The sequence below is a fragment of the Saimiri boliviensis genome, chromosome 2, assembly GCF_048565385.1.
Source record: "Saimiri boliviensis isolate mSaiBol1 chromosome 2, mSaiBol1.pri, whole genome shotgun sequence".
NCBI classification, from domain to species: domain Eukaryota; kingdom Metazoa; phylum Chordata; class Mammalia; order Primates; family Cebidae; genus Saimiri; species Saimiri boliviensis.
This window is the reverse complement of record NC_133450.1, coordinates 44,899,041-44,915,386: the sequence shown is the minus strand read 5'-3', so window position 1 is coordinate 44,915,386 and position 16,346 is coordinate 44,899,041. Positions and strand designations below refer to the sequence as shown.

Below are 16,346 nucleotides of genomic sequence, written 5' to 3'. Positions count from 1 at the left end.
ATAGGCAGGAGCTAGCGTGAGTAGTGAATATCGTAGATCAGTTGTAGCCATGTTAAAAGTTGATCTACTTGGAAAGAGGTTAAGCAGTTGTTTATATGATTCTAAGGGAGTCATCTGCTTTAAAGGTTATAAAAAACTACGATACTGGAAGGGTGGAAACAAAACGAGATTTTGGGAGTACCTTTAAAGAATAGGGCATTGAGGAAAAAAATGAGCAAAGAACATTGAAAATGCCCAAATGGAAAAAGGAGGACAAAACTCAGAAGCATGAACTATCCTGGAAGCTGTATGAATATATATCACAAGAGTAGAGAGGTGAATGAACTTGTCATATGTCATTAATAGTTCAAGTAATATAAGAATTAGCAGTGTCATTGGTGACCTTTGACAAAGGTAAAGTGAATGGGAAGATAAAAATGAGAGACAGCATAGAAAACATACAGTAAAATTCACTTCTTGGTATAAAATTCCTGTATCAGATTTGATCTACAAAATGTATAGTCATATAGCCATCACTATAGTCAAGACAGAAATAGTTCCCAATGCTCTGAAATGCACCTTTCTTTGTCTTCAGCCACTTTTCCTTCACTCTATTCCCCAGCAATCATATCTGTTTTTATAGACAACTGCTTGAAAGGAATTTTACTGTAAGTGAAAGGATAGCTTTTTACTCTAGTGATCTAGCTTGATAAAATGAGAATGTTGGAACGAATGGGCGTATGTTCTTTAAAATACTGTTAACATAATTTCAGCTTCTTTTAAATTTTAAAAATACAGAATTTTTTTTCTTAATAGAGACCTGGTCTCCCAGGCTGGTCTCAAACTCCTGGGCTCAAGTGATCTACCTGCTTTAACCTTCCGAAGTGTTGGGATTACATATGAGAGTCACTCTGTGTGGCTCAATTTCAGGTTTTTTTTAAGACAGTTTCACTTTGTCTCCCAGGCTGGAATGCAGTGGTGTGATCTTGGCTCACTTCAATCTCTGCAAGTCTTGTGCCTCAGCCACGCGTAGCTGGGACTACAGGTGCACACAATCAACGCCCAGCTGATTTTCTCTTCTGTATTTTAGTAGAGACTGGGTTTCACCATGTTGGCCATGGTCTTGGTGAATTCCCAACATCAGGCAGTCCACCTACTTCAGCCTTCCAAAGTGCTAGGATTATAGGCGTGAGCCACCGTGCCCAGCCTGAATTTGTTTTTTTAAAGTTTTTTAAAAATTATTTTTTAATATTAAAAAAAAAAAGATTGGGTTTCACCATGTTGGTAAGCCTGGATTTGAACTCCTGACCTCAGGTGATCCACCCGCCTTGGCCTCCAAAGTGTTTGGATTACAGGCGTGAGCCATCACGCCCGGCTGAGTTTCAGTTTTTTAAAAAAATCAAAATAGCACCACACTGTCAGATTAAAATTTTATTTTTGGTAAAGGTCCACACTGACATGGGAGTATGTGTATTGTTGAATATCGGGACAAATGAGTAATGTTAAAATTCTTTGGGGCTGGGCACGGTGGCTCATGCCTCTGTAATCACAGCACTTCGGGAGGCTCAGGCTGGTGGATCACTTAAGGTCCAGGAATTCACAAGCAGCCTGGCTAACATGGTGGAACCCCATCTCTACTAAAATTACAAAAACTAGCTGGACTTGGGAGCATGTACCTTTAATCCAAGTTACTTCGGAGGCTGAGGCATATACAGAAGCAAATCTAGGGATTTTTTTCCCCCTAAGCAGACTTGGATCCAGTCAGGTTTCTGAATTGAGGATGGATCTAGGACTCGGGCAACCTGCATTTTATAGACTAGATTCTTTTTGACTCAAAGTTTTCAGTTGCCTTTTCAAATTGTCTTCCCATGAAATGTCTAGTTTTATGTGAAGTTGGTTTCCGAGTGAAACCATAAAGACAACATTTTTTCCCCTTAATATGCAACTTTTAATATTTTAAAATGTCAGATTTTACTTCTTAAAATAAGCATGTGTATTTAATGTATTTGTTTCCTCTTTCCAAATAGTCAGTGGAACCATTTTCAATGAGATGTCTTAGAATATGCAAAAATATTCCTAAAGACTAATATTTTAACTCTTTCTGATAGAATATTACAGAACCAATTATTGATTGATGCCATTGGCTCAATATAGGAGTTGTAGATACCTTTTCTTTTCAGTAGGGATGTATGTTTTGTTAACGCATATCAGTGACCTTTGGACAAGGTTAACCAACAATGTGGTAGTAACCTGTTTCCATTTTTTCCCCCTCAGTAACCAGAATTACATTTTGTTTATGTTAGGGTTTCCCCATGTGGTGAATGACCTTGTATATTGTATAGCTCCAGTGAGTGGTGGTTGCAGTTGATAGTATCCAGTTTAACTGGTACTTGACTCGCCCAGACAACATGTTTGTGGTAAAGTACTCGGCAAATAACATTAGAAATCATCTCTCTTCAGTTTAGAAATAAAACATAAGCTACAAAAACTTCGCTGGTGATCTATCTATATATATATTTTTTGAGACAGAGTCTCACTCAGTCCCTCAGGCTGGAGTGCAGTGGCGCGATCTTGGCTCACTGCAACATCTGCCTCCTGGGTTCAGGCAATTCTCCTGCCTCAGCCTCCTGAGCAGCTGGGATTACCGGCGCATGCCAACACACCTAAGTTTTGTATTTTTAGTAGAGATGGGGTTTCACCACGTTGGTCAGGGTGATCTCGATCTCTTGACCTCGTGATCAGCCCGCCTCAGCCTCCCACAAGTGCTGGGATTATAGGTGTGAGCCACCACCTGGCCTAGTTGACACAATCTTGGCTGACCGCAACCTCTGCCTCCTGAGTTCAAGCTATTCTCCTGCCTCAGCTTCCAGAGTAGCTGGGATTACAGGTGCATGCCACTCTGCCCGGCTAATTTTTGTTTTTTTTTTTAGTGGAGATGGGGTTTCACCATGTTGATCAGGCTTATCTTGAACTCCTGGCCTTGTGATCCTTCCGCCTCAGCCTCCAAAGTGCTGGGATTACAGGTGTTCAGCTACCATGCCCAGCCTATATTTATGTAAACTTAAACTTTTTTATATCAGTTAAGGGTTTGAGATAGATGGCTCTCATCAATCGTTAGTTCATTTAGTACTTACTGGAGCTAGAATGGGAAAAACTACTTCGGCCCTCTTAAGTTTTGTTTTGAGACAGAGTCTTGCCCCTTTAACCAGGCTGGAGTGCAGTGGTGCGATCTTGGCTCATTTTGACCTCCGCCTCTGGGGTTCAAGTGATTCTCGTCCTTCAGCCACCTCAGTAGCTTGGATTACAGGCATGGGCCACCACACCTGGCTAATTTTTTTTTAATTTTTAGTAGAGACGGGGTTTCATCATGTTGGTCCAGCTGGTCTCCAATTGTTGGCCTCAAAGTAGCTGCCCAACTTATCCTCCCAAAGTGCAGGGATTACAGGCATGAGCCACCCAGTTAGGCAAAACAGACTATTTTAATCTGTTCACATTTTAAAGACAAGAATTATTAAATATCTTCATTTACCAGATGTCAGTTTTATTAATAGGTTAACTTTTCGTGTTCTTCTATTCTTGTGTAGAATTGACATGTATTAGGTTTTTTGAGACCCAGGAAATGACACTATGTTAACACCTCATGTCTTATGGTCAGAATATTCATTTAAGAAGCTTCCTTTGAAAACTTGCCTTTATTAAGTGTCTTGTAATGTTTTTACTTTGGAGATTGTGGTAGACTTTTTTGTCTTCATTTTTTATTCTTATTTTTTGAGAGACTAAGTTTTATTCTGTCGCTCAGGCTGGAGTGCAGTGGCACGCTGCAACCTCTGCCTCTTGAGTTCAAGCATCTCTTGTGCCACAGCCTCCTAAGTAGCTGGGATTGCAGGTGTATGTCACTACACCCACTGATTTTTGTATTGTTAGTAGAGATTGGGGTTTCACCATGTTGGGCACGCTGGTCTCAAACTGCTGACCTCAAATGATCCGCCTGCCTCAGCCTCCCCACATGCTGGCATTACAGACCTGCTTCTGCATCCAGGTGGTATGTTTTGTCTTTTTGGGAGTGGGGTGGAGTCTTGCTCTTTCTCCAAAGCTGGAATGCAGTGTGGCTGTCTTGGGTCACTGCAGTCTCTGCCTCCCAGGTTCAAGCAATTTCCTGCCTCAGCCTCCTGAGTAGCTGGGATTACAGGTGGGTGCCAGTACACCCAAGCTAGTTTTTGTATTTTTAGTGAAATCTGGTTTCACCATGTTGATCAGGGTGGTCTCAAACTCAACCTTATGAGCCACCATGCCTGGCTGGTGTGTTTTGTCTTAGTTTGTTCAGGTAATTGATGTCTCTAGAATGTTTTATTTCAAGTGGTAGTTACTTTTAATCTTACCAAATTTTATACCAATACTTAGAATCCAGTCTGATTTTGGGTGCAGTTATAATCCTCCTAGAGTTTAGTCCTTGTTCCTCTGGTAGAAGACTTTAGGCTTAATCAGCAAGGAATTAGCACCTATTGTTGCCTTGTGATTTATTGTATAGCTTTCTCATACTGAGAATTGCTACTTTTTAGCTGCTGCTTGAAGCAGTCATACTGAGCTTAATATGTATCCCTTTTACCTTCAAAGTTACTACACTTTTTTTTTTAAATACTGTTTTCACACTCATCCTCTTCATTTTTTGAGGCAAGCACTACTTCCTCAGATGTGAGAGAGAGTCCATTTCTGCCTGAGCAGCATTTTGTGTAACTAAAAGCCCTTTCAACCCTATTGGCTGAAATATATTGAAAATACTTTTCTGAAGAAAAGTAAAGAATTTGACTCCTAACTGTTGATGGTTCTGTTACAGATTTAGAACAAAAAACTGTATTACTTCATTTTGGTTATGGTCAGATGAAATAATATATTTTAAAAGGAAATTCCAGTGACAGTATGGAACTAGTTTAGTTAGCTAGCTCGTTGGTTTAGATATAGATGCCAGTGAGGGTTAGTGGCTTAGGCATTAGATTAGGTATTTATATCCAATTGGACTGGGGCTTAAGCTCAGTTTAATGCTCATGGTTATCAATAAATCATTTTGATTTACCTACAGAAATCGTCTTTATGTAGTTTGGTTTTGTGCAAGATAACACTTGCACAAAAGATGTGGTTTCTAAACACTGATAGTTTATAGTTTCTGTATCATTTTACTTTGAAGATTTTGGTCAAAAAGACCAAAAGCTTTATGTCAAAATGTGAAGGTAGTAGTGATAATAAAAAGTTACTTAGTATCTTTTTCTTTGTGTTTATTCCCATGAATGGATTAAACTAACAGATTAACTATATAATTAATACCTTTTTTTTTTTGGAGACCAAGTTATTCTTTCCCCAGGTTCCATTGCAGTGGTGCAGTCATGTTCCTTGCTCCCTGTTAACTTAGGAAAATGTTACTGTTCATAGGCTCTCCCAAGAAGAGATTAAATATTACTTTGTTAAAATAGTACTGAAACACTTTAGGTTGACAGGGAGAGAATTAGCAATGAGTTTTTGTAAATGTTTTCACTACAGGAAGATTGGAGACCTTATATAACTCCAAAAACTCACCACTGTTGATAAGCAGGAGAATTATAAAATTTTAACGTTCTTTACTATATCACATTTGTTTTTTAAGAAATCTTTGGAGTTCGAGCAGTTGGTAGGTTTATTTTTATAGAGTACATTGGCCTATGTTTTAAGTTGGCTGCATTTCTTGTATGGCTAGAATTAAAAGACCTTTTTATACGTTGCTGTAGGCTCTTATTTAGAAATGACAATGTGGAATGTAGAAAGTCTAGAACTGATGTCCATGTAAGAACTATTTTGTTCGGTTTTGAATTTTCTCTTTACAAATGTAAGAGTCTACGAGCCACCACTTTGGTGTATCTTTATCAATCACTGGGGCAGTAAGTTTATTATTATAAGATATTTGAAATTAAGAATTAGAAACAAGCATTTAGTTGAGTAACCAGTGTTTGAGTGCTAAGTGTGTAGTGTGTACTGGCCGATGAATTTTAGACACTGGTGAATAGTGAACAAGATGGACAGCGGGCTCTGTCCTGTTGTAATTAAGCATAAATTTAGTTAGAAATGATACTAATTTTTTTTATGAGATATTTTATATCAGTGGTATTTATACCTAGCCCCAATACATTTTGCTACGATTTGCTCAGTTTCATGAAATTGCCCTGGTTTTTATAGGTCAGAAATGATCCACACTCACAGTTTTTACATGGTTTATATCACTAGGTGTAATAATTTGTGTGCTTCTGTGGGTGAAAAGATCAGGGATTTGGTTAATGCTAAATACCTCTGTTTATATACCCAGTTAATTGGAATCTTTTTGTAAGAGTATTTGACCTTATGTGAATTATTTATTGTACTGTATATAGGAAAAGAATAACATAAAACAAAGGCTGGTCATTATTTTAAAAATGCTGTGTTAATACTGCCATTAGTACAGAGGAACTATTTATATCCAGTGCTAAAGGCCAGCCAAGCATACAATTTGATATATGTATTTTATCAAGTCATGGAGTTTTTTGCTGGCCTTCTTAATGAAATTTAGTAAAATGAAACAACTGAGAGAGAATGGATGTTATGTATGATAAGGTGCATTGAGTTATACTGTTAATGTTACCTTTGAATGAACTTTATTTTCCTTTTGTCCAATAGGATGTACAGTTATCCAGCACGTGTACCTCCTCCTCCTCCTATTGCTCGGGCTGTAGTGCCCTCGAAACGTCAGCGTGTATCAGGAAACACCTCACGAAGGGGCAAAAGTGGCTTCAATTCTAAGAGTGGACAGCGGGGATCTTCCAAGTCTGGCAAGTGTATGTATTGTTTTGTGATTTTGATATCTCGTGTTTTGAAATAGGGAAGCTAATGCAGTTCTAGTATTTTTGTGCTACATGGCTTTATGTATTCAAAATGATGGAAGACACTGGGTATGGTGGCTCAACGCTTGTAATACCAGCACTTTGGGAGGCCAAATAAGGTGGATCACCTGAGGTCAGGAGTTTGAGACCAGCCTGGCCCAATGTGGCAAAACCCTGTCTCTAGTGAAAATACAAAAAAAAATTAGCTGGGCGTGGTGGTGCATGCATATAATTCCAGCTACTTGGGAGACTGAGGCAGGAGAATCGCTTGAACCAGTGAGGCAGAGGTTGCACTGAGCCAAGATCATGCCATTGCACTCCAGCCCAGGTGACAAGAGCCAAACTCCATCTTAGAAAAAATTAATCCAGAGTGATGGAAGAGACAGGATTGTGATTCAGTGGCCAAACTCCTCCTGTAACTGGAAATGTGGAAAGCAGTAAAACATTACAGAAGGTCTGATGCAGTGGCACATGTCTGTATCAGATGCTTCGGAGGAGGCTAAGACAGCCGGGATCTAGGCTGTGGTAGGAGGATTGCATGAGGCCTAATGTTTGAGACTGGAGTGCCCTATGATCATTATTTGTACATGGTCACTGCACTCAGGCCTGGGCAACGTAGTGAGAGCCCAGATCTAAAAGACATTAAAACAAAACAACCATTACAGAAAGTACTTTATAATAGAATCAAGGTTTTTGGCAAACAAAATCAAGGCCCTTTGTTACTGGGAAGTCTTTAGTGGCTTTGTCTTTCCGTGGGGAACTTCTGTAAGCTCCGGGTATAGTCTAGTGTGAATGTATCTGCTAACTCGTATCTTCTAGTACAATTGATATTAATCCAGGATTTTGTTTATATTAAAGTGAAAGGAGATGACCTTCAGGCCATTAAGAAGGAGCTGACCCAGATAAAACAAAAAGTGGATTCTCTCCTGGAAAACCTGGAAAAAATTGAAAAGGAACAGAGCAAACAAGCAGGTAAATGGGTTTTCTGCTTGTTGGGTATACAGTTGGGCTAGTAACATAAGGCAGTTGAAAGAATATGTTTGAATAGTGGAATATAAACTAATTTAATATAAAACTTGGGAAGTGTGAATTGGGAAAGGCATTTGTGTGGGAGGATTTAGATTTGTGCTGCAGTTCTGTGATCCTTAGTGGGCATTGTCTACATCCTGTGGACATAACTGCCCCTAGACAGACTTGTCCTTCTCATCCCCAGTAGAGATGAAGAATGATAAGTCAGAAGAGGAGCAGAGCAGCAGCTCCGTGAAGAAAGATGAGACTAATGTGAAGATGGAGTCTGAGGGGGGTGCAGATGACTCTGCTGAGGAGGGGGACCTACTGGATGATGATGATAATGAAGATCGGGGGGATGACCAGGTGAAAACCACGGGAAAGGAAAGAAAAAGGTGGTGGAGGGGGGCTCAGGGACACATGGAGTGCCTCTAACTCCATCCTATTTGTGTCTGTTTCTCACAGCTGGAGTTGATCAAGGATGATGAAAAAGAGGCTGAGGAAGGAGAGGATGACAGAGACAGCGCCAATGGCGAGGATGACTCTTAAGCACATAGTGGGGTTTAGAAATCTTATCCCATTATTTCTTTACCTAGGCGCTTGTCTAAGATCAAATTTTTCACCAGATCCTCTCCCCTAGTATCTTCAGCACATGCTCACTGTTCTCCCCATCCTTGTCCTTCCCATGTTCATTAATTCATACTTCCCTGCGCCTAGTCCCATTTTCACTTCTTTGACGCTCCTAGTAGTTTTTGTTAAGTCTTACCCTGTAATTTTTGCTTTTAATTTTGATACCTCTTTATGACTTAACAATAAAAAGGATGTATGGTTTTTATCAACTGTCTCCAAAATAATCTCTTGTTATGAAGGGAGTACAGTTCTTTTCATTCATACATATGTTCAGTAGTTGCTTCCCTAACTGCAAAGGCAATCTCATTTAGTTGAGTAGCTCCTGAAAGCAGCTTTGAGTTAGAAGTATGTGTGTTACACCCCAACATTAGTGTGCTGTGTGGGGCAGTTCAACACAAATGTAACGATGTATTTTTGTGAATGAGAGTTGGCATGTCAAATGCATCCTCTAGAAAAATAGTGTTATAGTCTTAAAATTTGTTTTCTAAAGTTGATACTGTGGGTTATTTTTGTGAACAGCCTGATGTTTGGGACCTTTTTTCTTCAAAATAAACAAGTCCTTATTAAACCAGGAATTTGGAGTAAAATCACCCTGGTTTTTATTTTTGTATTTTATTATTGTTTACTTTAAACTCTTTGTTTTACAGCGTCCTCCACAAAACCCCTAGAATGCACTGTATTTTTCTTGGAGTCATAATCATTATGCATAACAACATAACACTACTCAAATTATATTTCATTGAGATGCATGTTGCATTGAGGAGTCAACTTGACATCAAGTGGAGATTGTTTTCAAAATGGCTTTTACATCCTAATGAAAGTTTGGGAAGTATATCCTCTGGCTTTTCATTAGTGCTTTGTAGTCCAGCTGGTACCCTTTTTGAGGTTTTTGTTGTGTGCTAAATTGTTTTGTCCTTAAATAGGAGAGGCTCAAAAACATAAGGTTTCAGGAAAATTCCAGCAGCTGCATAATGGAACCCCTGCTTTCTTCTACTTTGTCCTTTAAATTATTTATAGCCCCAGTTACCTTCTGAATTCTGAAACCTCCATGTTACTGGAAAAAAAAAAATTTCCTGATATTCCATAGTCTGCCTTCCCAGGTGACTGAGAACATAGAGAATGTTACACATCTATTTTACGCTAAATGATCTTTTACCCATCTTAGCTAATCTTTTTGTTTTCCTTCAACTTTAATTGCAGTTACTGCGTTTTTAGCATCCAGTCTTAAGACGAATATATTAAACAGCTACCAGTGTTGATACCTCATCCTTGAAAGGCCTAGTTCATATTTATTTTTCAGCTTTTCCAGCACAGCAGAAAATGGCATTTACAATTTTTGTGGACACAAACCTTGGATTCCCCTATAAAGTTGCTATTGTTTCATAGCATGCAGCACTAGCCTTTTTTCATCCTATGCATTATAGGTAAAACTCATGTCTTACTTATAAGGATTTTATAGATTATTTTATATAACAGGTGACAAAGCAGAATATAAGGAAGAGGCTGGACTACCCTTGGAGCTCAGATGCATGATATAAAGGCAATTCCTTTTGTATGTTAATTTAGTGAGAAATACTACCCACTTGATGTTTTCTGATCTGATGTCAGCTCATGTTACGCAAACTTTTAGTAAGTAACCCATGACTAGAAAATAAACTGGATGCTTAGGAGAGAGTGTCAGATTTGTAAGATGCTAATAAAACCTGTTTAATATTATGTTGTTAGCTGCAAATTAGTCCAGAATCAGTTGTCTGCTTTTCTCTTCACTTGTAGGACCCACACAGAACAGTCTGTTAGCTGTGAATACCACAACCTGCAGATACTCTAGTCACTTACATAAAATGGCATAATGGCATACTATATTTCTATGTAACCTACACATATTCTGTATACTTTTAATCATCTCTACCATGATAAATATAATTGATAAAATGTAAATGCTATGTAAAGTTGTAGCTGTATTTTTTATTTGTATTTTTGTTAACTTTTAGTTTTTCTTAGTATTTTTGATCTATAGTTGGTTGAATCTGCATATGCAGAACCCATGAACATGGAGGGCCAATTGTACATTTGATTTTGTAGTAAAGCAGGTATTGAAAGAAGCTGTGCAAAGCGCTTTTAAATATTAGGTTGATACAAACAAAGGTAATTGTAGTTTTTGCCATTACTTTTAATTAGCCGCAATTACTTTTGCAAATAGCTAGAGAAACGGTCACAAATCTACACACACATGGTAGGGTTATTGTTGGAATACCAGCATTTCTAGTTTGTCTTGATAGAAAAAAGATTTCACAGTCTTGGTTTAAGGCTACTGTGTGTTTAAGACAACAGTAGGTTTTCTATAATCCCAGTTATACTCATTTAACAATTTGACATTTAGGTCCCTAGACAAAACTGTAGCAAAATAGAGACCAGGGTTGATACACCATCTGGTAAGATGCTTTTTAGAATCTGATCAATGCAGAAGAGTACAGGCTTTTTGGGAAAGGGGCTAATGTTTTTAAAGTCCATTTATCAGATGATACACTTATAAGTCAGTGACATTACTTAACCCTGGGCCCTGCAAAGTAAGAAAAGGAATTGGCTTAGTAGAAATGATAGAATAGTAGGTATGACAGTATAGGTAAAGGGGTTAGATACGATGATTGTAGAGTCGGGTAGTAATTGAGGGAGTCCTGATGTAATAATTGAGGGGTTTCAGATTGACAGTCTGATTAAAGGGCCCTACACGATTTAGTTGAAGTAAAATTTAAAATAAAATTCAGAACACGTTACTCATGCTGTGAAGTCTGAACTGCCCTGTCATCATGTAAGAATGCAGTTTTCTTTCAGGGTTAGAAAGCAGGAGAGGAAGTGGATGACCAAAAAATAGTAACATTTCTTTCTGATGCTGCATAATGTATGATTGGGAAAGTTTGGAGCACTCTGCATTGAGTAGTTAACTAAGTTGCTGCTGTCTCAGTGGAATGAGCTAATGGAAAGCTCTAAGGTGGGAATGGAGGATAAATTTGGGATTCTTGAAAAGAGGGCTACTCTTAGATTTCACTTACCATGTTGTTACTACTTAGTTGTGTCGCTTAAAGCCTCTTTTTCAGAGGGAACTAGATGTAAAAGAATAGGAAAATAAATTGGAACAAAAAAGTGGTAAATTGGAAGGAAATGAACTGTGTCAAAGTAGGATTGGGAAGAATGTAATAGTACAATTGACGCAACCTAAGCCATAAGATAACCGTGAAGTGTCAACACATGAATCTACTATAACTTGGCAGTATGTTTTATTCAAGGGAGTTAGGAGGAGCAAAGCCTGGTGTATAATACAGAAAATACAGAAGTAGAACAGTTGATAAACTACAAGTACTAGTATTTTGAGGTAACCTTGATAAAACAAGTGCTTTGTGGAAGTGGTAGCAGAATAAAGAAATTGTGTATGTTTAATGAGTTCAGTTGGAAGTTCAGGAACATATGCCTGGCCTGACAAAGCGTTGACTGGGGAGAACCAGAAAAAATTCATTCCTACTGACAGTTGACCTATTTATTTATTATGAGAATTCAGCTATACTGATGTCAAATGGAGTTTCGGTTTCTGAACCCTTGTGCAGATCACGTTGACCAAGAAAATGCACTTCATTAGAATTTAGAAGCATCCAAGAAAAAGTACCCTGACCAGAAGACCAGTAGACAGTAGTAAACACAGCATAGAAATGACTGACTGGTAAATGAGTTAGATCTAATACCTGTACTACGGTCTGAGTATCTTTTAGGAACCTTTCACACTAATAAGGAGCACTCTTGGAGAATTGTAGTGTTTGGAGGGAACTTAGTATAAAGTAAAAATGTAAACTGCAGAGTAAAAGGTGAGCATAGACGTATCCAACCAGACAAAAACTTTCCGAATGTTAGACAAAGTTAAAGTAGAAAACTGCAGAATTTTTGTTTGCATTAGTAACTTTCACAAGTGAAAGAAATCTCAATTTTGGAAAGCAGGGATTTTAAAAGGAGTGTTGGCACTAACGCCCTTTGTGAGTTAAAACTACAAAACAGACGAAGGGGAGAATGGTGTAATGGGGTGAATCCAATTGACAAAGGGACTAGTAGGAAGAAGTTGGAAGAGGAAAACATGTTGGATTGTTCTTTTCAAGTGGCACACAGAAATGAAAGTTGTGAGAAACATGTCCCTGAAGTGCCGACAAGTTTGCATTTGGGAAAATAACTCATACAGTTCTTTAACAAATCTAGAAAAATTGTGGCTTATGGATTATAGTTGATTACCAAATTTTTGGATTTAGTAGGTTTCAACTTTGTGAAAGTTTCCTGGGATTGGGGGATGGGCTTTTAAGTCTGGGTTTCAGGGTGGTACGGTCCAGGCCTATTAAATCTCTAGGATTGGGACTCTTTGATACTTTCTTAATTTTTAACTTTTTCTTCACACAGCCAGATTGGAAAGATAATACAGACATTGATACATTTTTCAAGTTGCCATAATTCCAATTTTTGGCCCAAATTGTGAACCACTGCACCAAAGAGGGAGAAGCAACCCTGTTTGATAAAGAACGGTGAGGATCAGGAAAGGACATAAGGCTTTCAAGAAAGCGTGGCTAGGTGGCTGGCTAATAAATTTAGTAAAAAGATGACCATGTATATGTGAGAATTAAGGGCAGTAAGACAAAGTGACTGATAATGTTTTCACCAAAGAACTGAAGGCAGCTGGAAGGGTCAAGGTGTACCTTTGAAGTCTAGGCCCCACAGTAAAGAAGAAAACCTAGGGAGTCATCTGGTGGGTACAGAGGAAGGGGAAAAAATTCCCTTGTTATTTAACGAAGTAAGCTGTTAAAGCTGTAGTACTATCAGTAAAATGTCATGATGATGGAAATGTTTTATGATGTATTGAGCAATATGATAGCGACTAGTGACATGTTACTGAGCCTTGAGATGTGGCTAGTGTGACTGAAGAGTTGGACTTAAATTTTTACTTAGAAACATGACATGAGACTACTGTATTGGATAGTTCAGTGCTATAGAATACTGAGAAGTTTCCAGACAAATACTGCTAGTGGCTACTAACTCAAATGTACATGAACAAATGTGACTCCCAAGATTTTGTGTGTCTTGAGTTGATGTTTTCTTTCCTAGACTCTAGGCCCAAGGCTTTAATATTGAAGATTTCCTTAGTGAGGGCATTTACAATGGCAAGATTTTGCAGGCTTAATCCATGTTGCTCACAGCTTCATATAGCAGTGCCTCTTACAGGATAAACTATATTGTTAAATGGGAACCCATAATCAGTTGCTTCATGCTCAGGGAATAGAATGTGTTTTACAGGCTTTGTATATATACAGCCTGCTAGGCAAGCATTTAATTGACATAGACTCAACAGTTCTGTTACATACATAAGGAAGTAATTTCTGTGTTTTAAGGAGCTTCAGAGAGATTACCTTGTTCACAGACCTATGGCTATTCAAATAGTAGAGCCCAAAATTTGATCTAGGCATGACTTTACTCCATGGGGTTTTGGACCTTCAATGAGGAAATGGTGTTTTTTGTCCTAGAAATTGAATAAACTACTTCCCAACTAGAGATAACAGACTGAGGTCCTAACAACTTCTCTCTAACAGAAGGGGGAAAATATCACCATACCATTTCATTCTCGTAGAATCATTTATCGACTGAATAGTTGGAAGAGCATGTAGAGAAGTGCCTGGCTAATGGCTGAAAGTCTGCCATTTCAGGCAACTTTGTTGGGCTTTAGAAGTGAAGCAGAAATACAGAGAAAATACAGCTTCTCCCACCCACATGTATTTTTAAACCATTTCTTCTGGCCAAGAAGACACTTTTCCAAATATCTTGGAAAAAACCACTCTGTCAGTACTCTTGAGTACTTTTTGTTTTGTTCTGAGACAGAATCTTGCTCTGACACCCAGGCTGCAGTGCAATGGTGTGATCTCAGCTCCCTGCAACCTCTGCCTATCAGGTTCAAGTGATTCTCCTGCCTTAGCCTCCTGAATAGCACATGCCACCACACCTGGCTAATTTTTTTGTGTTTTTAGTAGAGGCAGGTCTAGAACTGGCCTTAAGTGATCTGCCCACCTTAGTCTCCCAAAGTGCTGGTATTACAGGTGTGAGCCGTGGCACCTAGCTGAGTCTATGCCTGCCAATGGCAGTGACATTGCAAGAGCTGTAAAAGGAGACTCCTACAGGGACGTTAATGTGAAATATGTCCACTGACAAGGATTCAGTCACTTGCAGACTCTCACCACAATAATGAAGTTGGAGTGGATTGGAGACATAGCCTTCCTCCCCAGAATTCTTGATCCAGGAATCCACCTGTCAAGTTCAATGACTGAGACTCCATTTCTAGCATGGTCCGTGGTTAACAGCTTGACTAGTTTCCATCCAGGCTTAACTTTCCATGGACCATTATGTCTTGGTGTCTGCTGCACTTACTGTCTGGCCCTGTTTTATGGATACTGGCTTTTTAAAGAGGCATAAATAACGTAAAAGCCCCCATTGGCCCTCCTGGGAGAAATTACCTCAAACCACAGGGTAGTCTGCTAAATAACAAGCTAGAGCCAGCTGCCAGTCTAACTTTGCCCAGGTCTACAACAGTTCTGTCGTTACTTTAGTTTCCTCATCCCCGCGAACTTACCTTTTCCCCAGAACTTTATATCCATTCTCCATATATTGTTAATACAGTTTGGCTGTTTCCCCACCCAAATATATTTAATTGTGAAGCTCATAATCCCCAACTCTGTGTTGAGGGAGGGACACAATGGGAGGTGATTGGTTCATGGGGCCAGTTTCCCCCGTGCTGTTCTTGTGAGTTCTCATGAGATCTGATGGTTTTATGGGGGGCTCTTCCCCCTGGCTTCCTACACAAGCTCTGTCTCACCTTTCGCCATATAAGATGTGCCTGCTTCCCTTTCTGCCATGATTTTAAGTTTCCTTAGGCTTCCCCAGCCATGCAGAATTGTCAAACTTTTTTCCTTTATAAATTACCCAGTCTTGAAGTTTATAGCAGTGTGAAGACAGTCAAATAGTTGTTTTCATGAATGCTTGAAATGCTGTGATCTGCTCTGCCATTACCATATCTCCCATCTTGGACTGACCCTCAGTACTTTTCCTTTTAGGGGTGACCCAGCTCTTTGCCTTGAACAGCAGGAGTAGCCCTTGGTAGAATCTAGTTCCCCAGGGGAAATCTAAGCCTCTTAGTGTTTGCTCTTTTATGCCCTCTCACCTGGGAATACAGTCCTCTTCTGCAACATAATGGCCCTACTGTTCCCTCACCCACTCCCTCAGCATGGGGATCAGGCCTATGGCAGTACTCCTTGGTGAAGTTTATGCCGCTTTGTTTTAAGCACTCACCTGAATGTGTAAGAACATCTTTCCTGAATAGTTTCTCACTTCTTAGAAGTCTGCAGTCTTCATTCAAATGTCTTGATAGCTCATTTTCCAGAGAGCTCTGTAGGTCCTGGGAAGTGTCCTAGCTTTGGTTTATTTGAATAGTCCTATTTTAACTTTTCCCACATAGATGGCAGCCTCTTGCCTGCCCTTCTATTTCTACACTTGTCTATTTTCTCTTTCTCTAAATGCCTTTTGGGTATTAATACTTCACTGGTGGTTCCATAGCTTTGTCCCTGCTTCTGCAACTTGAAGGCAATTCTCAATTCTCTTCTTGAGGACATTTTTACTTAGCAGCTTCTGAATATACCAGCCACGATTAAGGTACAATCTGGTCACATAACTTTTTCCCTAAGAAGAAATTTGCTCCTCAAGACTAATAGCCAACGTTAAGAAAATGCATACTCCTGTATTTGATGTAAATGCATTATTGTTAATGTTTAAGGATGAAACATC

General features: G+C 39.1%; 1 protein-coding gene across 12 annotated transcripts in view; it reads left to right on the top strand.

Annotated features, from left to right (window-relative positions):
* The window catches only part of HNRNPC (heterogeneous nuclear ribonucleoprotein C), a 44,763-nt gene extending 35,658 nt beyond the window's left edge, over window positions 1-9,105 (top strand). For 10 of the 12 annotated variants that reach the window (XM_074393193.1, XM_074393196.1, XM_074393194.1 and 7 more), the window contains 4 exons: window positions 6,655-6,812; window positions 7,716-7,829; window positions 8,071-8,231; window positions 8,331-9,105. In XM_074393193.1, the coding sequence (XP_074249294.1) occupies window positions 6,655-6,812; window positions 7,716-7,829; window positions 8,071-8,231; window positions 8,331-8,414 (517 nt within the window). In that variant the 3' untranslated portion in view covers window positions 8,415-9,105. The remainder of the gene's footprint in view (window positions 1-6,654; window positions 6,813-7,715; window positions 7,830-8,070; window positions 8,232-8,330) is intronic. The other 2 variants (XM_074393199.1, XM_074393202.1) reach the window with 1 other exon arrangement.
* The last annotated feature ends 7,241 nt before the right edge of the window (window positions 9,106-16,346 follow it).